This window comes from Hypomesus transpacificus, chromosome 14 (assembly GCF_021917145.1).
Source record: "Hypomesus transpacificus isolate Combined female chromosome 14, fHypTra1, whole genome shotgun sequence".
Classification (NCBI taxonomy): domain Eukaryota; kingdom Metazoa; phylum Chordata; class Actinopteri; order Osmeriformes; family Osmeridae; genus Hypomesus; species Hypomesus transpacificus.
Genome location: NC_061073.1, coordinates 9,112,150 through 9,134,241, shown reverse-complemented (window position 1 = coordinate 9,134,241; position 22,092 = coordinate 9,112,150). Strand labels below are relative to the sequence as shown.

The window sequence follows — 22,092 nt, the reverse complement described above, 5'->3', positions numbered from 1 at the left end:
CAAATGACTCTGGTCAAGGAAAAAAGACAACATGGATTCCCTTCACCATCACGGACTAGCTGCTCATTACGACTACGGTCGACACTGGACTGTAAGAACCATACAGGTGGACACAAGCCGAATGTAAACAAAGCAAACTATTAGGCTACACCTTTTCAACCCAATTTACAAAGCAACCCAAAGTGACATGAGGAGAGGAAATGAACGGATTACAACAGTCTTTGGCCATTCTCCTATGACATGTGGAAGTATCAACTGCATAGAAATCTAAGACCAGATAACATTAATTCCCTCTGGAATGTATCTGGAAAAACCATGCTGAGAAACGTAAAGAAAAAACCTTACTCAAAATCTATAACATTTTGGGATCATACATAAAACATATAGTAGGTGGGTGGGTACAAAGTTAATGTACTTTCTGCAACCCACAAACAGTGTAACGTGTAAGCAAACACCACTATTAACGTTCATGGGGGTTACAGACAGAACTATCCAGGTTATACCCAGCAACTACTCATTGTTATGCACTATTAAAATATTTAATTTCAATTTATTGTTTAAAGTGAAAGCCCCTTTAAGACACATGCAGGGTTAAGATAAGCAGTTAGCAGTATGAACACACTGCTGGATGGTTGGAAACAGAACCACAAACACAGAAACCTCCTCAGGCCTGGAGGTACAGAACTCGACCTGTAGAAGATGGTATGGTCTGAATAAGGCTCACAGCTGGGTACAGCTTGTTACAGTGTGGGCCTCGTAAGTCAATCTCTGTGTGCATTTGGTGGTAAGAAACTTCAGACAGAAACATCTAAAATAGAGACTGGCGCAACTCTGACAGTTTTAACTGTTAACTTTATGAACCATGTCCCCTCAACCATCCCTGGGGGGGGGGGGGGGTAGAATGATACTCTGACAACATGTGAATCAACAGAACCATGATGTGCTTTTAGAAAATACTAAATTAAAAAAAGTTCAATAACTGAAAGCATGTTGGCAAAAGTAAACACAGTCTGGCCCATCACACCCCTGAGTCTGAGTACATGCCGTTGATGAGATAGTCCACCTGTGTGTAGTCTTTCCTGCGGTAACTCTCATAGGCCTGAGTCACAAACATGACAACCGTAACCAAGAAGAAGAGGAGGCCAAACAGCAGGACAGCCAGTAGGGAGCTGGTGTCCACCAGCTGTTTGGTCAGAAGGCTCCCAGCCACGTCCATGATGCCCCCCCTGTTCCCCTCCATGTCAGCGATCTTGGATCCAGCTGCACTGGAGGAGGAGGATGGAAGGTTGGCGGTCGCTCCAGGGCCAGGGGGGTCAGAGGTCGATGGCTTGTGTTCCGTTTCTAGAGGCCCAGAGGCAGCAGATGTTATTGTTAATGATGATGAAGTTGTTGATGATGTTGATGAAGTTATTGGTGATGTTGGCATTGTTGCTGTAGTAGGTTGTTGAATTGCAGTAGTGGTGGTGGTTGTTGGCACAGTCGCTGATAATGCTGCAGTTGTTGTTGATCCTGATGTCATCATTGGTGTGGTCGCCCTGCTGGCGCTGGTCGCCTCCTCAGGGCTCCAGCTCGTTGGCTCGTCTGACATGTGCAATGCTGGGGCTTGGGTGGAAATGTAATCATCCTGGTGTGGGTTCTCAACATCTCCACCCTGGTCTGGGACCTTAACATCTCCACCCTGGTCTGGGACCTTAACATCTCCACCCTGGTCTGGGACCTTAACATCTCCACCCTGGTCTGGGACCTTAACATCTCCACCCTGGTGTGGGTTCTCAACATCTCCACCCTGGTGTGGGTTCTCAACATCTCCACCCTGGTGTGGGTTCTCAACATCTCCACCCTGGTCTGGGACCTTAACATCTCCACCCTGGTCTGGGACCTTAACATCTCCACCCTGGTCTGGGACCTTAACATCTCCACCCTGGTCTGACACATCTCCACCCTGGTGTGGGTTTTCAGGCGGCTTCTGCAGTAGTGACAGAGTTGAGGAATTGAGGAGGAGAGCATCCCCTGCAGACAGCCCTCCACTGCTGCCCCTCACAGGAGAGGAGGGAGGGGGGGAGGGAGAGGCCCTTCCTCCACTGCTCGGACTGTCGGCTGCGCTGTCGGTATCCTGGGGCGTTCCGGGTGAGTTGCTGTCAGGCTGGAGTTTTGGTAGGGTTCTAGAACCAGGACCAGAAGCTCTCAAGATTTTTCCGCTGTCTTCATGGGCACCACTGTCAAGCTCTGACAAACAATAGATGAAAGAGTAACTATCCAGTTCACAACAAGTAACATGCACTGCTTACCAAATTGTTTATCTTGTTCACTATGACAGCTACCTTCTCCTGGAAATAGTTCCTCCACAGAGACATCTGGGCAGTCTGACACATTAAAGCATTTCAACAGAAAGCATGTGAATCTCTCCTTCCAGAAGATATAGCAATTGCATGTTTGATTGAGCTTGCCTGGGGTATAAACAGAGATGAACAACAGTCATATTTTAGCTTTCACGTCCAAATGTTGTATCACTTTAGTACACCAATACAAGCACTAAACAACTCACACAGCCAACACTTCCTGAGTGTTGAGTAAGGCTACAGTTTGAGAAAAGCATACGCCATATGCATTCCTAACTCGTATGGAACAGAGAGGGGGTGGTCTGGGAGTGAGGGGGGGGGGGGGTCTGGGAGTGAGGGGGGGTGGTCTGGGAGTGAGGGGGGGTGGTCTGGGAGTGAGGGGGGGGGGGGTCTGGGAGTGAGGGCGGGGGTCTGGGAGTGAGGGGGGGGGGGGTCTGGGAGTGAGGGGGGTCTGGGAGTGAGAGGGGGTGGTCTGGGAGTGAGGGGGGGGGGTCTGGGAGTGAGGGGGGGGGTCTGGGAGTGAGGGGGGTCTGGGAGTGAGAGGGGGTGGTCTGGGAGTGAGGGGGGGGGGTCTGGGAGTGAGGGGGGGGGTCTGGGAGTGAGGGGGGGTGGTCTGGGAGTGAGGGGGGGGGGGTCTGGGAGTGAGGGGGGGGGGTCTGGGAGTGAGGGGGGTCTGGGAGTGAGAGGGGGTGGTCTGGGAGTGAGGGGGGGGGGTCTGGGAGTGAGGGGGGGGGTCTGGGAGTGAGGGGGGGTGGTCTGGGAGTGAGGGGGGGGGGTCTGGGAGTGAGGGGGGTCTGGGAGTGAGAGGGGGTGGTCTGGGAGTGAGGGGGGGGGTCTGGGAGTGAGGGGTCTGGGAGTGAGGGGGAGGGGTCTCTGCGAGCTGTTTCAAAGCATGCTGGGGGTAGGGGGAGTCACTTTATTGACGTGGCTCAAAACACAGGTCTCCAGAATAGAATGCTGCATGATTATGTATTTATAGTCCTCCACCATACCACACATTACTATGCTACTGCTCTCTGCCCTACTGCTCTCTGCCCTCCTGCTCTCTGCCCTCCTGCTCTCTGCCCTCCTGCTCTCTGCCCTCCTGCTCTCTGCCCTACTGCTCTCTGCCCTACTGCTCTCTGCCCTACTGCTCTCAGCCCGGTCTCTCTGCCCCCCTGCTCTCTGCCCTACTGCTCTCTGCCCTACTGCTCTCTGCCCTGTCTCTCAGCCCTACTGCTTTCTGCCCTGCTGCTCTCTGCCCTACTGCTCTCTGCCCTACTGCTCTCAGCCCTACTGCTCTCTGCCCTACTGCTCTCTGCCCTCCTGCTCTCTGCCCTGTCTCTCAGCCCTGTCTCTCAGCCCTACTGCTCTCTGCCCTCCTGCTCTCTGCCCTCCTGCTCTCTGCCCTACTGCTCTCTGCCCTACTGCTCTCTGCCCTACTGCTCTCAGCCCGGTCTCTCTGCCCTCCTGCTCTCTGCACTACTGCTCTCTGCCCTACTGCTCTCTGCCCTACCGCTCTCTGCCCTGTCTCTCAGCCCTACTGCTTTCTGCCCTGCTGCCCTCTGCCCTACTGCTCTCTGCCCTACTGCTCTCTGCCCTACTGCTCTCTGCCCCTCAGCCCTACTGCTCTCTGCCCTACTGCTCTCTGCCCTACTGCTCTCTGCCCCTCAGCCCTACTGCTCTCTGCCCTGTCTCTCAGCCCTACTGCTCTCTGTCCTGTCTCTCAGCCCTACTGCTTTCTGCCCTGCTGCTCTCTGCCCTACTGCTCTCTGCCCTACTGCTCTCAGCCCTACTGCTCTCTGACCTACTGCTCTCTGCCCTGTCTCTCAGCCCTACTGCTCTCTGCCCTACTGCTCTCTGCCCTGTCTCTCAGCCATACTGCCCTCTGCCCTGTCTCTCAGCCCTACTGCTCTCTGCCCTACTGCTCTCTGCCCTGTCTCTCAGCCCTACTGCTCTCTGCCCTGTCTCTCAGCCTTACTGCTCTCTGCCCTACTGCTCTCTGCCCTGTCTCTCAGCCCTACTGCTCTCTGCCCTGTCTCTCAGCCCTCCTGCTCTCTGCCCTCCTGCTCTCTGCCCTCCTGCTCTCTGCCCTGGCTCTCAGTCCTACTGCTCTCAGCCCTACTGCCCTCAGCCCTACTGCTCTCTGCCCGGTCTCTCTGCCCTCCTGCTCTCATCCCTACTGCTTTCTGCCCTACTGCTCTCTGCCCTGTCTCTCTGCCCTACTACTCTCAGCCCTACTGCTCTCAGCCCTACTGCTCTCTGCCCTACTGCTCTCAGCCCTACTGCTCTCTGCCCTACTGCTCTCTGCCCTCCTGCTCTCTGCCCTCCTGCTCTCTGCCCTACTGCTCTCAGCCCTACTGCTCTCTGCCCTCCTGCTCTCTGCCCTACTGCTCTCTGCCCTCCTGCTCTCTGCCCTCCTGCTCTCTGCCCTACTGCTCTATGCCCTACTGCTCTATGCCCTGTCTCTCTGCCCTACTGCTCTCTGCCCTCCTGCTCTCTGCCCTCCTGCTCTCTGCCCTACTGCTCTATGCCCTACTGCTCTATGCCCTGTCTCTCTGCCCTACTGCTCTCTGCCCTACTGCTCTCAGCCCTACTGCTCTCAGCCCTACTGCTTTCTGCCCTACTGCTCTCTGCACTACTGCTCTCTGCCTTAGTGCTCTCTGCCCTACTGCTCTGTGCCCTACTGCTCTCAGCTTACTGCTCTCAGCCCTACTGCCCTCAGCCCTACTGCTCTCTGCCCTCCTGCTTTCTGCCCTCCTGCTCTCTGCCCTACTGCTCTCTGCCCTACTGCTCTCTGTCCTACTGCTCTCTGCCCTACTGCTCTCAGCCCTACTGCTCTCTGCCCTGTCTCTCTGCCCTCCGGCTCTCTGCCCACACTGCAAGCTGAAAGTTGCAGGACCGCAGCGGCCCAGGGCTGGTGCCTGCCGTGAGCGTGAAGGCAGGAGAGGAGGGCTGGGCCTCCTCACTAACAGAGTAAAAACACTTCCTGGAGGGCATGTATTCTGCCTGCTCGCCCTGCCTATCAACTGTTTGACGCTGTGTGGGTTGGTGAAGAGATTCAGGTAGAGTGTGCAGCGTGGGAGGTGTAGAGAGATTTAAAGACATAAGCATGTCATGACAAGGCTGGAGGGCGGGGCTCTCTAAAGGCAGCCCAGTGCAGCAGCCTGTAAACAACACAGGCCTCGGCACCGCTTTCATCTTCAATCTGAAACACATGGCTGCTTTGAAATGATACATCCTTCAAGAAGAAAGATGTGATTTTGGGGAAGTAGGGAAAAAAATTATCAGCATATGGCTTTACTTTAAAATAAAGATGATATTGTACAGACTACTCCCATGCTAGTCATTTGTTTCCCCATGAAGTGAGTGTGTGGAGGTGTGAGTGTGGAGGGTGTGTGGATGGAGGTGTGAGGGTGGAGGTGTGAGTGGAGGTGGAGGCAGCCTAAGCGAGAGGTCACAAACATAAAAACATGTAGAAAATAGAAAACCCTCAACTACACCCAAACAGAGGACATAGAAGTCACAGGGCGGTCTGGGTGAAACCATCCAAACACATTCAGAATGTGTAGATCTGATTCTCTATCTCACTATGGCCAAACGTACATAGCTGTTGGCAGTGTTCCTGGTCCGTGGTGATGTGTTGTTCCAGTAAGGTGGTGTTGTGGTCCAGTAAGGTGGGGCTGCTGCTGTGGGAGGCCAGAGTCCCACAGGGCAGCAGCAGCAGCAGCAGCAAGGCCTGGGGCAGGAGAGTTGACAGGGTCATGATGAGGGAGGGATCACACACTGGGACACTGGGGAAGAAGAGGAGGACAGGAAGCCGAATCTCAATGAAGGCTGGGGAGGAGGGCAGGTTGGTCCAAATCACATCTGTGACATCTGCAGAGCAGGAAACCCAATTAGAAACACAGCTAGTAAATGTCAGGACAATTTCCTGAAACAAGACATCATCTGGTACTGTTAACATTTCATTTCTACAAACAAGTCCACTATGATCTAAATACATGCTATATAACTTTTACCATTTCCCAGGTTAAAGGTATGTTCCTTATCGTGAAGCAGCTTTACAACCATTAAAGCTGTTTAAGGGTAAAATCTGGCTCAATAGCACCATCTCGTGTACACAAACTGCAAAGGCGTGTCGCGTGCATTAAGCAGCTAGCCTGACGTTGTCATACTCTTAATTCTAGTCAGAATATGAGTCTGAAACCGCTCCGTTGGGCTGTGAGTATGGGGCGTGTTTCAACCAGTGTTGGGTAACGCGTTACTGTAATTAAATGACTTATCACCTATAAGTAAAGGATTACTGTTAATTTTTAGGTAATTTGGTTACTTGTAATGTACTTGCGTTACATACTGTAAATTGTATCGTTTTAGGGTAAATGTGAACGCTGCCTCTTTAAAATCGTTAGCTGTAGTGCAGTTGCACGGGAGACGTGAGTTTTTGCTGCATAAGCGCGGGCTCTAGCGGTTTGAAGTGGATGATTTCGGACTCGGCTGAAGCAAGTAGCTCTAGCTGTTTTACCAAATGGAAATATTCCTATTATTACTTAACCTTTTTGTCACAGGTTGACAAGAACATTAATGTAAAGTGCAAGCCATGTCCTGGGGAGAAAAAACGATATGTGGCTATGGCTAGCACAAGTACCCTACTGAAGCACCTCACAAGGCAGCATCGACTTTTTAGATGTAGAATTGACTGTAAAATTATGAAATTTTTGTGACATGACGTGAAGACATGGTTGCTGCTCGACTATGCGGCCTGTGCTGCTCGACTATGCGGTCTGTACTGGGCGACATTCTCACTCAAATTTCAAGACTTGACTCAAATCAAAATTTTGATGCGACAGATCAATGGGTAATTGCTTTCTCTCTAAAAGGCTGTCATCCTCGACCTTTTTGGTCTTTTTAAATCTAACTATTTGTATTATCCGTGTGGTCCTTTTGCCATTTTAAATGCTATCCTGTCCCGGTTTTCTGCAACCACATTGCGCGCGCATCCCGAATGTTTACAAACAAATAATTGGTCTATAGACCTTATTCCGGAAGTCACGATGGGCGCGGCCATCCGCGTATTTTTCATTTTCCTGTTTAGATGCTTTCCACTTTATAACGGTGCTAAAAGAGAGTGTCATAAACAGGCTCTGGTACTAATTTATGGCTAATAGGGATGCCCAGCGTCAACTGCAGTTTGTGGCTGCCATAACAGGTGGAGAAAACGGAATCAGACCCTGTATTATCATTGTTTTGACCATGGAAAGAAGAGGTTCGAGTGTTGTGGGCCGACATACTTTGCATCGACCTCCAACCAAAGTTGAGGATCTGCGTCCCTGACTGAAGGCGCTGAATTGAAAAGAACACTGAAGTTTCTTTTTGTCTGCTCGTATCAATAAAGGGTGTAATAGCAGACAACTTATGTAAAAACTAGAGCCTCAAGTAGATAAACAAGAAGATTAAGTTTTACTTTTCAGACAGAGTAATTACTGAAGTATTTTCAATACAATATTGATGAAGTCATTAGTAATTAGTAATTAATTACTTTTTTGATGTAACTTACCCCACACTGGTTTCAACCAACCCCGGAAAAAAATGCCTCTTCGCTAAATGGACCTAAAACGAATCAGATAGACTTAAAACCAACCAGATAGACCTAAAACCAATCATAGCAACGTAATATGTTGTTCGTTAAAAACAACATCAACCCAAGCGCTGTTTGGTGACGTGGTTGATTACGTTACTGTTGATCATTTATGTCCATCATCGTATAAAGGCCGCCCTGACAATTGGATTGGTCCGAACAGCTCTTACTTGAGCACTAGTTTTTCCCAGACCGAGCAACTCCAGACCGAACTTCCCGACCACATTTTTTTGTGGGCGGGGTTAAATTCGGCTGGCAGCCAGGCTATTAAGCAGCAGTAGTTCCTGGTGGATATAACAGAATTTCCCCGCTCTGCTATGCTCTAGGTCAGGGGTTCCCAACCCTGGTCCTCGGGACCCCCTGTCCTGCATGTTTTAGATGTTTCCCTGTTCCAACACAGGGGCCCTAGGTGCTCTTATGTTAAAGCATACAGATTAAGCAAGTTGACCTCACAACTATCTCATGTCAGATCTGTCGCCGTCTGGCTATTTTTTCCAATATCATGATAGAATAAACTGTCAACTCGGATAGCTAAACTACCTAACCTGCCTATATCTTCTCACCAGAAACAACGTAAGTGTCAACTATCAAGTAAAAACAGCTTTCCTGGTTCTGCCCTGAATGTAAACACTAGCATCACATGCCCAATGGGGCAATAGTTGTCAGATAACGTGGCCAACGTGGAGTTTAGGTTCAGGTTACAGACACATTTTATACTCGTGCTTGTTGATCACACAAAACTTTTAATGTTTACCAATTAGTGAAATTACTTGTGCAATACCAATGCACCGATGATATCATGGGTCACCAGCCAATTGCTCGCATCACTTCTTATACTCAGTTATGCATGATGCCTGATCATGAGGCATTATCACTGCTTTTTCTTGCGTACAGTGTGTACGGCATATTACTAGTTATGCTCTGTATATTGTCATAATCCATAACAGCGGGTCACAATCGAATTGTTAGGATTGGGCTAGCTCGACCTTTTCATTGAACCACATAGAACAGCTTGCTAACCATAGACTCGTCACTAGATCGCTAGGAGGCTATCTAAACGGTATCTGACCTATCTTGCAAGCAGAACCTGTGATTTCCAAAGAGTTGACTTACCGTCAAAAGCTGCCGCCACCTTCAACTAGCTAATAAGGCAGACAGCAGTGAGAATTTGAACCGGAAGCTGCTAGTCTGGATAATGCTACAGCTGATACGGTAGCAGCCAACCGGCAGGGATAGGCTAGCAACTTAGTCGTATTCTGATCCTACCAGCAGCCTGCTGGGGCTATTAGACCGCACTGAGCTGTTGTCATAATCGTTTTCCCAGTTTATCAAAATTATGACAGCTCAACAGGGACGTTTTAATAATTACTCTTCACGAAAGTTAATTCAAATTTTTTTTTTTGCCCTGCCTACTCTCGGTGGCTATGATTTTGTTTGTTACAGTAATTGTGTTTTTCCACAAGGGGGCGTGACGGTATTTAGGGTTAAGATGGACTAAGCGAGACCAGAGTCACGCTGTGGGCGAGACACACGAGATTTAAGGTGGACTGGGAAGAGAGATAGAGATTGAGAGAGGGCGGGAGGGGGGGCGGGGGGGGTATTGTATTGTGCACACTCACACAGGGTTCTTAATTAGAGTCTGATATAGAAGCTATCCTTTGTTGTGTCGCTGTCCCAAGAGAATTACTGAAAGGCTACAGCTCATTGAAAACTATGCAGCTCGAATATTAACCAAAACCAAAAGGAGAGAACACATTGGTCCAGTCGTACCTACATTACACTGACTCCTTGTTACCTTCAGAATTGAGGTTAAGGTCCTTCTCCTCACATACAAAGCTCTTTATGGACAAGGACCTTGCTACATTGCTAACTCTCTTACTAACTACACACCAGATAGAACACTGCGATCATCAGATGCAGGCCTATTAGAGGTCACCAGAAGCAGTCATAAGAAGACTGGTGATGCGGCCTTTGTCAGCTACGCCCCAAAACCATAGGTGGAAATCCCAGGGGGGGGACAAGGGGGACACAACCCCCCCATCCTGGGAAAAACATGATTTGTCCCCCCCAATAAATCACTGTAAATTAGTGCTGTCAGTTAACGCGTTAACGCAAACCCAAATTAACGGCATCAATTTTTTTAATCGCGTGATTAACGCTCTTTTTGACCTAGCAAACCTTGTAGTTTTTTTTCACATTCTGTTGCAACAACCACTGACGTTAGAAAAACTACAATACCACACCGGATCTAGCTAGACCGGAAACAAAACAACAGGCACGCCACACCCACTTGTTTGGGCTTGCGAGCCGGCTAAACAGTCGTAGCAGAGCCCGTTTACGGATATTAGACATTCTCTGGTAGTAGGCTAACGTTATGTTTTGAGTTGATTGCCAGCGCCAGACGCCGAAATGGATGCCAATAAGATTCTGAATGGAAAGTTTACTTTTAAAAGGTTGCCAAATGGTTCCATTGACAAGACGAAAGTGATCAGTGTGTTCTGTCGTTGTGAACTGTGCCGGAGGGAATGAGCTATCATCGCAGCACGTCGTGGAGTCGAAAATATGATTTTGATGGCACACAGCCAAGCACACAGCTGATGCGAATTCTCCGCCTGCTCGTCAAAGCCAGGCGATTGCAATGTTGTTTTCAATTTAAAAAAAAACATTTGCACGAAGCAATCCGAACCACTTTTCCATGTCGATAAGAGCATTACAATTTGAAAAAAGAATGGATGAAAAAGAAATAAAGGGACATTTAAAATAGATACAAATGTGCGATTAATTGAGATTAATCGCGAGTTAACTATGACATTAATGCGATTAATCGCGATTAAATATTTTAATTGTTTGACAGCTCTACTGTAAATATAACTATGTAATTTCAATAATATTAATTATATGCAATGAAAGTGCTTTGCTGATTATGGACACAATGGCGCTTTTTTAATGTACTGTGTTACAGCAGTAATTTTGGTGTCCCCCTCAGGAATTGCTCTTGAGAAAATGTCATATAATTGTCCCCCCCAATGTTGATAGCAGATTTTTTGCCACTGCCCCAAAATTTGGAACACTTAACCCATAAATATTAGGGAAGGAAACAAGTGAGACATTTTCAAAAGACAGCTTAAAATTGATCTTTTTACTAAAGCATTTTATCTCAGAAGGGTTTTATTTAGGGCTGTCCAGTGATTAAAATATGTAATCGTGAATAATCGCATTATTTCATATATCATATGATCGCAATTAATTGCAAAATTATTAAATTATAAAAAATTATATTATCTATTTAGTCTGTTAAAATGTTACCCCAATACATTTTAAAATACATTAACATTAACAGGGTGTACTTAAAAACTTCAAATAGGCCTAACTGGATGATAATGTCCATATAACAAGTTCAGATGGAACACAACTTAAATTGTGAGGGAGTTTTATTCACTCACAAACTTACTGCTGTATAATAAACATCCACAAAAGAAAAAGACTAAAGACTGTGGCTCGAGATACCGCAAAGACTGCGGCTTGTGTGATTACAGCAAAAATTGCGGCCTCAGAAGGGTTTTATTACTTTAATTACTTGTATTATTGTTTTTATTGATTTTATGTAAAGCACCTTGAGCTGCAATTTTGTATCAAATCAGATCAACATTTATTTGTATAGCCCTTTTTACACGCAAGCATGTCACAGAGGGCTTCACATACGTCCATAGAACTGCCTCTCAACCAACCTAAACCCTCAGGGAAGACAAGGAAAAACTCCCAGAAAAACTCACTACAGGAGAAAAAATTTAAGAAACCTTGGGAGGAGCAATTCAATGAGGGATCTCCTCCTCCAGAGATGGTTGGTGAAAGAGAGGAGCAGAACACATGTTGAACATAGTCATACAGCAGGGAAGTGTAAATGGGTTTTGAAACACCAAAATCCATTGTTCAACTTGGTAGATGTAGGAAGGGACCGGGAAACTTGCTGCTACCCGTCATGGAGACTGGTTTCCGGTTGGCGACCAGGTCCAGCGTTGGCAGACCGACGACCAGGCAGGGGCTGACAGTTTAAACCCCCCACACCACAGGGGATGTGTGTGTGTGGTGGGGGGCAGAGAGGGGAGAGCAGGGATTAGAGAATGCCAGGAGCAGCTAACAGTTACATTCATATTTAGAATGAGATCCCCACCCAAGTGTGGCCCAGTGCAGCAATTTAACAGAGCAAAAACATTTATTTGATGCAGCTCTAGACACTAAGACAGCGCCAGCCCCCCTCGGTTGCAACATGAACTCTGTTCCAGGGGAGATAACTCAAAAATAAGTTACATTTATGGAATAAGGGTGAGAATGCCCCGTCCCCCGTTGTCACCAACTAGTAACGGAAATTATAACAATAACAATATACAGTAACAGGTTTACTTTATTTGTAAAATCTAGATGTTACATGTAAAACGTACATGTGATACACACAAACAAACACACACTCCAGGTTTACATAGAAAGTACATACACACACTTATATTTAACAGTCATAGAATTGACTAAGTTTTTAACCTAATTTTGAATGTCGAAACAGTATCAGCCTCCTTAATTGAGACAGGTAATTTGTTCCAGAGATGAGGTGCCCTATATGAGAACGCCCTGCCTCCAGCAGTTTTTTTGTTAATTTTGGGAACCACCATATAGCCGGCATCTTGAGATCTAAGTGTCCTTGCGGGGCGATAGGGTGCAAGGAGACCAGAGAGGTAAGGTGGTGCCAATCCATGCATAGATTTGTAGGTTAGTAATAGAACTTTGAAATCAGCTCTGGCTTGGATAGGGAGCCAGTGTAAAGAGATGAAAGTAGATGTTATGTGATCAAACTTTTTTGGTTCTAGACAATACTCTAGCAGCAGCATTTTGCACCCGCTGTAAATTTTTTAAGTAGATAATTTGGAGGCCAGAGAACAACACATTGCAGTAGTCCAGTTGGGATGTAAAAAATGCATGTATTAGTTTTTCAGCATCATCCTTTGCCGGGAATTTTAGTATTTTGGTTATGTTACGTAGATGGAAAAATGCCGTTCTGGTAATTTGCTTAATATGGTAATCAAATGAAAGGTCTGGGTCCATTGTGACTACTAGATTTCTTACCAGCTGGCTTTAAGAGACTTTGACGCCATCTAAGTCTAAGGTCAGATTGGATGAGTTATTTCTGTATTTTTTAGGACCAAAAATTTGAATCTCTGTTTTATCCGAATTGAGAAGAAGGAAATTTGCTGTCATCCAAGTTTTAAACCCAGAAACACATTTTTCCATAGCGTGTGGTAATACTCCAGGCTTTATAGACATATATAGCTGTGTATCATCTGCATAACAGTGAACATTTACACCAGAATTTCTAATTATGCTTCCTAAAGGTAATATGTAGGGCAAAAATAACAGACGGCCTAGAACTGAACCCTGTGGTACTCCGTATTTTACAGTGGAACTCCTGGATGAGCAGCCATCATAGTGGACAAATTGTGATCTGTTAGATAGATATGATCTAAACCACTGAAGTGAAGTACCAGAAAGCCCAATATAGTTCTCCATACGTTCCAGGAGAATCTCATGATCCACAGTGTCAAAAGCTGCACTTAGGTCAAGGAGAACCAGGATAGAGATAGAGCCCGCGTCGGAGGCTCTATCTCGTATGAAATTTGCTATATAAATAAAGTCTTATTAGGTTCCTCCGGTAGGAGGGAACCTATTGTTATAGTTGGTATTCTTCTTGTTATTATTTTTCTTCTCCTTGTGCCCCAATATCTCAAAAAGTCCCTTGTCATAAATTTTCTAATTTGGCACATTGATATTACATCCAAGTGGGTACCCCCACACCAAATATGGGCCACATCGGACCATAGGGGGCACCACAGGCCACGCCCAAAAGTCCAAAAGTTTTCAAAGTGATGGCATTTCCACCCCATTGCTCCAATTAAGGCAATTGAATCAAGTACAAAATGGCTGAAAGGGGTGTATTTATGTAAATGTCCACATTGCCCCAATATGTTTGTGTCACTAAATCAAATGTATTTTTGAAGGATGGTTCGAACCTAATAGGCTTTAAGGTGACATGCCTCTGAAGTACCAGGCTTTAAGGTGACATGCCTCTGAAGTATCATGCAAAGTTTTACCTTGATATGTCAAAAATATGACTGAATTAAAGCAGTTTGAACTTGGACCAAATCTGACAATGCTCGCCATTGGAGAAACAGCTTTTTTTATTATCCAGTTAATGAACTTTGTGTATTCCATTAGCCTGACTGCCAGCCCAACTTCTCCCCACCCACAAAAAAATTTGGTCGGGAAGTTGGGTCTGGAGGGTCTCGTATTGGGAACAACTACATAAAACCAGAATCGGGACGGACCAATGAAATTGCCAGGGCGGGCTTTATACGATGATGGACAGATGAATTTGTTTTCAACAAACAACATATTACGTTGCTCTGATTGGTTGTAGGTCTATCCAAATGAGCGAAGAGGTATTTGTTTTACGTGTTCGGTTGAAACACGCCCCGTAGTCACAGCCCAACGGAGAGTTTTCAGACTCATATTCTGACTAGAATTATGAGTATGACAACGTCAGGCTAGTATTCCATGCCTGGGAATTGCTCAATTGGCTGAGATGTTGTGCTGGAAAGCAAATGGTTGTACGTTCAAAACCAGTCAGAGGCATAGTTTTTTTTTTTTTACTCGGTAAACAAAACGTTTACAAAACGGTTTCTAGTCTTCCGATAAATCCTCTGGTTGTAAAACATAGCAATGCTTGTTTATTTGAACCCATCACAACACTCCAATCATCTGTTTAGCGAGACTGTGTAAACCACTGCAAAACAAGCCAGGTTCACCACAGTAGCTAGCTACTTGTAGTCTACGCATGGTAGAGATAACGCTAATGGTTATCTCTAATGAAGTAAATTGATTGTTCAGGTGGATCCCTTGTCTGTTGCACAAATTCATTTCAGTAACCTAAGCCAGGACACATCCCCACTGATGCTAGGCATGGTTTGAAATTCCCTTCCATGACAAGTTATGGCACTCGAAACAACCTTTTTAAAGAACTATAAGTAAGTTATTCTTTACAGCAGCAACACAGTCATCCCGTTGTCCCATTTTTATAGGAAATGTACAAGCAGTTTCAACTTTGGCTAAATCTAACAACGCTTACCACAGGAGAAACTGCTTACTTTTTAATACAGTAACTGAACATGACACTACTCAACACTGAGAATAGCTCAATGGGCTGGGATGGTGACCTGTAAAGTATAAGGTCGTAGGTTGGAATACAGCCATAATCTTTTGACATGTCATAATTTTGATCATCTGTTTAGTTCAATAGGATGACATCATTCTGAAGTACCACAAACAATTTCATCTTGGTATGTCAAAATATGATTCAATTGGAGCGGTTTCAACGTTGGCTGAATCTAACAACGCTTACCACAGGAGAAACAGCTTACTTTTTTATACAGTTACTGAACATGACACTACTCAACACTGATAATAGCTCAATGGGCTGGGATGGTGACCTGTAAAGTATAAAGTATTAGGTTGGAATCCAGCCATTATATTTTGGCCTGTCATAATTTTGATTATCTGTTTAGTTAAACAGGATGACATCATTCTGAAATACCCTGCACAAATTCATGCAATTTCACCATGAAATGTCAACCGTTTCCTAACCCTTGTCCCAAAGCTGACCAAAGCTAATAGTGTGCCTTTTTCATTTATACAATCTCAACAGTTGGTGTGTAGCAGAGAGGATAGAGACACTAACTTGTAAACTTATGCTCATGAGTTCAAATCCCCATTCAGCCTATTGTTGTTGGCCAGACATGAAGTAGTTTTGCTCTCTTGTAGTCCAACTCTCGATCTTCTACAGTGTACATGTTTATAATATTTTGCCATTTTGCGGAGGAACCCGCATCGCTGCTTGCAGCTATATTTATTATTATTATTACTGACATTCTGCAAGGTTTGGGTGAGTATTAGAACTGAGCTTCATATGATAGCAGGTGTCCATTGTTGTACATTCAGTGGCGGGCTGTCAGGGCCTGCAAGGCCTTCTCTGCTGGCCTAAACATACTAAAAAAATATGTAACAATTTTTTTTTTTTTATGTTGCGGTTATACTGGATATTTTTTCTACATAATTTCCCCCCATCTTAATGTCATTCAATAAATACATTGACATAAATAACAACAAATATTCTCTGTAGTCTGTTCTCTTCATGGCCGGTCACCGTGTCGAAGGTGTAGAACACATCCCGCGTCTCGTCCACGTAGCGTTGCGTGGAGCACCCCAAACGACATAAAGGCGTTGATCACAGCTTTCTTGAACAGCCTCATGGTATATCTAGCTGCGTGGTATAGCTAGCCGGGTGGTATCGCTATATGCAACAGTAGTTACATAGGAAGTGCTGTTGAAATGTCCTCGTCACACATGATGGTTGAGCAGTACGTTAAACTATTGTACAAGGGAACCTTGTTATTATGGGGTGGTTTTACTTTCCATGAGTCAGTAGAAGTTAACATTGATCAACCGTCAGCTTTCCCTCTACAACATCCACTCACCCTTCACGGCCCTTCTCAATACTGTACAATCTTATGCTTTTGTAATAACAACAACACTGAATGCCATTTCATTAGATGGCAATTCATACTAACCTAAAATGTTGTGCTGTGGATCTTCTCCACAGCACCTATTTAAAAATAAAATCCATCCTCCTTTCTTTAAAAAAAAAAAACTTCAATGGCTCTGCTGTACAGTTTATCTGTGCATTTCAGTTCCATCAAAAGATCCTTTTCTATGGATATGGAGGCTAATGCTGAGAGTCGTGTCTGTCTGGTCGTGTTTCTGGCATAAGTTTTAACTCGATATGATGCCGAGAATGACCGCTCAACAGAAGCAGTGGACACAGGTACAGTCACAGCCAAACAGGCCAGTGCATAAAGTTGTCCCATACTCTCACTCAGATTTTTGCTCCAAAGCAAATGATGGAGATCAGCGGGACTTTTCCCTTCGAAATCAGTCATGGCAGAGGTTACATCACAGTCAGTTCTGTTTTAAGTCGGGGAAGGTCAAACAGTGTTCCGTGGCTCTGTGCTAGGCTGGAGAAGGCTGTTTGCGGGAATTTTTTCCTGTATGTCTGAAAGTATTCCAAAAAGCACATCAGCATACTCAAAAATCCCATTGAATGTGTTAAGCAAAAAAACAAAACTCAAAATCATCCAGACGTGCATTAAATCCATCTGCACAAAGCGCAGTGTCCTCGTCATACTCATCATGGTGTTCCAAGATGTGATCAAACAACTCCTTCAACGCAACTCTCTTCTCTAATACCCCCTTTCCACCAAAGTGAACCGGGAGCTAGTTCGGAGCTGTTGCTAGAGCCAGTTCGGAGCTGGTTCAAGAGCGGAGCTTACTAAGAACCGGTTTGCTTTTCCACGGGCGAGAGCCACCACAGAGCCACGTCATTCACGTCACTGTATACGTGTCATATTTCCCAGCAACGCTTGCGTGGTAGCGCCAAACACAACATCAACAATGGCGGACGTTTCGTTGCTGTTGTTGCTCATGGTTTTGCGAACCTACATCGGCATCCGAACACGGCGCATCCGAGGTGTTTGTTCAACTCAATTATCACCCTACGTCACACAACTGTCAAGCAGTCTCAACTGCGCATTTCGGTTGTAAAAGACGAACTTCTCCCCGGTCTATTACACTTGGAGTGTCGATCAGGTCATCATATATCTCTGGCCACTGGATTGCAGGGCTTGATATTAACTTTTTGAGGCTCTTGGCCTTTGGACAAATACATTTACGTTTCACTTGTCTATGCACAAAATTCACTTGACCCCGATACCCTTAAATAGCCTGACCAAGTGATCAGCCAAAACTAGCCTGGCTAACGGAGGTCGCTTTCTCAGGCAAATGACGAATTAAACAGGCTTGGTTAAAGAAATCCGAGATGCTGGCTATCTTCATCAGGCTCGTATCTGCATTAGGCAGTCCTCCCTGACGTTTCTGGTGTAAAATTGAGTGAATCACAACATTGTGCACACTGCCAGTGAGCGAGTCTGACTGAGGCTAACGTCAAAACAGTGTAACGGGGACGTGTGTAATGTCATTCAATAAATACATTGACATAAATAACAACAAATATTCTCTGTAGTCTGTTCTCTTCATGGCCGGTCACCGTGTCGAAGGTGTAGAACACATCCCGCGTCTCGTCCACGTAGCGTTGCGTGGAGCACCCCAAACGACATAAAGGCGTTGATCACAGCTTTCTTGAACAGCCTCATGGTATATCTAGCTGCGTGGTATAGCTAGCCGGGTGGTATCGCTATATGCAACAGTAGTTACATAGGAAGTGCTGTTGAAATGTCCTCGTCACACATGATGGTTGAGCAGTACGTTAAACTATTGTACAAGGGAACCTTGTTATTATGGGGTGGTTTTACTTTCCATGAGTCAGTAGAAGTTAACATTGATCAACCGTCAGCTTTCCCTCTACAACATCCACTCACCCTTCACGGCCCTTCTCAATACTGTACAATCTTATGCTTTTGTAATAACAACAACACTGAATGCCATTTCATTAGATGGCAATTCATACTAACCTAAAATGTTGTGCTGTGGATCTTCTCCACAGCACCTATTTAAAAATAAAATCCATCCTCCTTTCTTTAAAAAAAAAAAACTTCAATGGCTCTGCTGTACAGTTTATCTGTGCATTTCAGTTCCATCAAAAGATCCTTTTCTATGGATATGGAGGCTAATGCTGAGAGTCGTGTCTGTCTGGTCGTGTTTCTGGCATAAGTTTTAACTCGATATGATGCCGAGAATGACCGCTCAACAGAAGCAGTGGACACAGGTACAGTCACAGCCAAACAGGCCAGTGCATAAAGTTGTCCCATACTCTCACTCAGATTTTTGCTCCAAAGCAAATGATGGAGATCAGCGGGACTTTTCCCTTCGAAATCAGTCATGGCAGAGGTTACATCACAGTCAGTTCTGTTTTAAGTCGGGGAAGGTCAAACAGTGTTCCGTGGCTCTGTGCTAGGCTGGAGAAGGCTGTTTGCGGGAATTTTTTCCTGTATGTCTGAAAGTATTCCAAAAAGCACATCAGCATACTCAAAAATCCCATTGAATGTGTTAAGCAAAAAAACAAAACTCAAAATCATCCAGACGTGCATTAAATCCATCTGCACAAAGCGCAGTGTCCTCGTCATACTCATCATGGTGTTCCAAGATGTGATCAAACAACTCCTTCAACGCAACTCTCTTCTCTAATACCCCCTTTCCACCAAAGTGAACCGGGAGCTAGTTCGGAGCTGTTGCTAGAGCCAGTTCGGAGCTGGTTCAAGAGCGGAGCTTACTAAGAACCGGTTTGCTTTTCCACGGGCGAGAGCCACCACAGAGCCACGTCATTCACGTCACTGTATACGTGTCATATTTCCCAGCAACGCTTGCGTGGTAGCGCCAAACACAACATCAACAATGGCGGACGTTTCGTTGCTGTTGTTGCTCATGGTTTTGCGAACCTACATCGGCATCCGAACACGGCGCATCCGAGGTGTTTGTTCAACTCAATTATCACCCTACGTCACACAACTGTCAAGCAGTCTCAACTGCGCATTTCGGTTGTAAAAGACGAACTTCTCCCCGGTCTATTACACTTGGAGTGTCGATCAGGTCATCATATATCTCTGGCCACTGGATTGCAGGGCTTGATATTAACTTTTTGAGGCTCTTGGCCTTTGGACAAATACATTTACGTTTCACTTGTCTATGCACAAAATTCACTTGACCCCGATACCCTTAAATAGCCTGACCAAGTGATCAGCCAAAACTAGCCTGGCTAACGGAGGTCGCTTTCTCAGGCAAATGACGAATTAAACAGGCTTGGTTAAAGAAATCCGAGATGCTGGCTATCTTCATCAGGCTCGTATCTGCATTAGGCAGTCCTCCCTGACGTTTCTGGTGTAAAATTGAGTGAATCACAACATTGTGCACACTGCCAGTGAGCGAGTCTGACTGAGGCTAACGTCAAAACAGTGTAACGGGGACGCAGTTTCACTCATGGCCAGTTTGAACAAATCAGAAAAACAATCGGACCAGCTGGCTAAAAGCAGAATTCCCATATCTCTTGAAAGCTGTCCTTCTCGACCTTTAAAATGTAAAAATGACTGTAAAACTGTAAAATTATGAACTGTAAAATTATGAACTTAGTGACATGACGAAGACATGGTTGCCACTCGACTATGAGGTCTGTACCGGGCAACATTCTCACTCAAATTTCAAGACTTTCGTGACCCAAATCAAAATTCTGATGCGACAGATCAATGGGTAATCGCTTTCTCTTTTAAAGGCTGTCCTCCTCGACTTTTTTGTTATTTTTTAATGTAACTATTTGTAATATCCGTGTGGTCCTTTTGCCATAAAGGCAGCCACATTGCGCGCGCATCCCGAATGTTTACATTACAATCGAGAATAATAAAAGTCGGAGCAAATTTACAAATTAGCAGTTTCATCAATAAAATAAGCACATTTTCAGCAACTACACTGCCCACTTCTCGATACATTTTCATTCAGATTCTGATTTACAAGTACCGTTTAGCTGAAATATGAATTGTAAAAACTTTGCAATGGCGGCCAAAGCGTTTTGTTGGTCACGGTAACCCCGCCCCAAGTGGTTCTTTGTTGGTTCGTAAACTAGACCAGCTTCGAAGTGGTGCTCATTGCGAACCACATACGAACCACGTACGAACCACTTTTCCGGTTCTCTGTCGAAAGAGGAAGAACTGGTTCGCGATTAGGCACCGGCTCCGAACCGGCTCCCAAAATGCGTTGGTGGAAAAGGGGTATGTGACTGCATTCACCAATCTTGATGTATATTGCCACCGCGTAGGCGCAACGTGAGGAAGACGCCGTTTGCACGAGTCATCCAGTGATCGAATGCATTTCGGGGATCTGGAGAAGAACGCAGCAAGGCCATTCAGGTTGGCAAAAAAGACCTTGCACTGTTTGAGCTTTGAGGCCCCTTGAGTCAGAACTGAATTAAGACGATGTGCATAACAGTGAATGAATAAGGCCATAGGCGCCCTCTCCTTAACTTTGGCCTGCACCACATTTAGTCCAGATGCCATTACTGCTGCGCCATCGTAACACTGTGCCACAACTCTTTCCAGACAACATTCATATTCTTTGAAGAAATGGAAAATAAGAGCGGCATGATCATCAGCCCGCTTGCCACTGGTTACATCTACATATTTGACAAAACGCTACTTGACACCAGTGGCCGTCACATAGCGCAGGACGAGTGCGAGCTGTGCCATGTTACCCACGTCTGTGGTTTCGTCAACCATCACAGCGACAAAAGGGTCTCTTTGATCTCCATTTTGAGCTCCTCTCCCATCACTTCAGCAATAGCACCAATGAGGTTGTTTTGTATTTTGCCTGATGTCCTAGTAAACACCCTGTTAGTGGACAGGTGGTAATGCAAGTCTGGGTCATGTTCAGCAAGAAAAGAAAGAAGCTCCACATAGTTACCTCTATTTGAGGACTAGGAGGTTTCATCGTGTCCCCTAAATGATAGTTCCTGTTTTCCCGGAAACATGACACAATCCATCAGCCTTTTCAGTATCGCCCTGTTTTTTTTTACCCTTTTGTTGTGGAGCTCCGTTTCCCTGTGCACCTGTTCGCTGAGTTGCAGATCCACTCGGGTGTCACCAAACGTTTTTAAATGCACCATAGCTTGCAAGTGCCCAATCGTGCTTTGGTGTCTTGTTGCTGCCTTGGTCAAACAAGCTAAGTTGGCAAATCCAGTGTGGCTCCAAACACCAAATCGATCAGTTCCAAGCAACAAGCATTCCCAGCAGTATAATTTGCATCGTTTCTCTGAAGCTGTGAGCCACGGGTACCGTTCATAGTTGCTAGCTTGAAAATGCCGGACAAACCCCTTTCCCTGCTGGGACAGGCTACTTAGCATAGGGGTTGGCCGACCCCTTCTCACAAGGTCCAGCTTTTCCTGAAAGGTCCGTCTGGAAAATGGCGTGGCAAGTATATTGGCAACCAAATACAGTTCTTCTACTTCAGCCATCGTGGGTTTAAATTTGTTTTAAACTAACT

At 45.6% G+C, this 22,092-nt stretch overlaps 1 protein-coding gene across 3 annotated transcripts; it reads right to left on the bottom strand.

The window, feature by feature from the left end:
* Positions 1–9,383, bottom strand: wu:fa25f02. 3 transcript variants are annotated; one of them, XM_047033723.1, is made up of 5 exons: positions 9,070–9,383; positions 7,876–7,928; positions 5,925–6,197; positions 2,322–2,447; positions 1–2,226 (listed from the first exon to the last, which is right to left on the bottom strand). In XM_047033723.1, the coding sequence occupies exons 3-5, from the start codon at positions 6,082–6,084 to the stop codon at positions 1,019–1,021; spliced, it is 1,494 nt and encodes a 497-aa protein (XP_046889679.1). In that variant the 5' UTR covers positions 6,085–6,197; positions 7,876–7,928; positions 9,070–9,383; the 3' UTR covers positions 1–1,018. The 3 variants fall into 3 exon arrangements, with proteins under 3 accessions (XP_046889679.1, XP_046889678.1, XP_046889680.1); XM_047033722.1 differs by lacking the exon at positions 7,876–7,928; XM_047033724.1 differs by lacking the exon at positions 7,876–7,928 and having other exon boundaries at positions 5,925–6,112.
* Positions 9,384–22,092: the final 12,709 nt, after the last annotated feature.

Excerpts from the sequence above, each read along its gene's own strand:
- wu:fa25f02 (XM_047033723.1), bottom strand. The coding sequence starts at position 6,084 with ATGACCCTGTCAACTCTCCTGCCCCAGGCCTTGCTGCTGCTGCTGCTG. Across the intron at positions 2,448-5,924 it reads GGAACACTGCCAACAGCTAT|GCAAGCTCAATCAAACATGC; the intron begins GTACGTTTGGCC and ends TTTATACCCCAG. Across the intron at positions 2,227-2,321 it reads GGAACTATTTCCAGGAGAAG|AGCTTGACAGTGGTGCCCAT; the intron begins GTAGCTGTCATA and ends ATTGTTTGTCAG.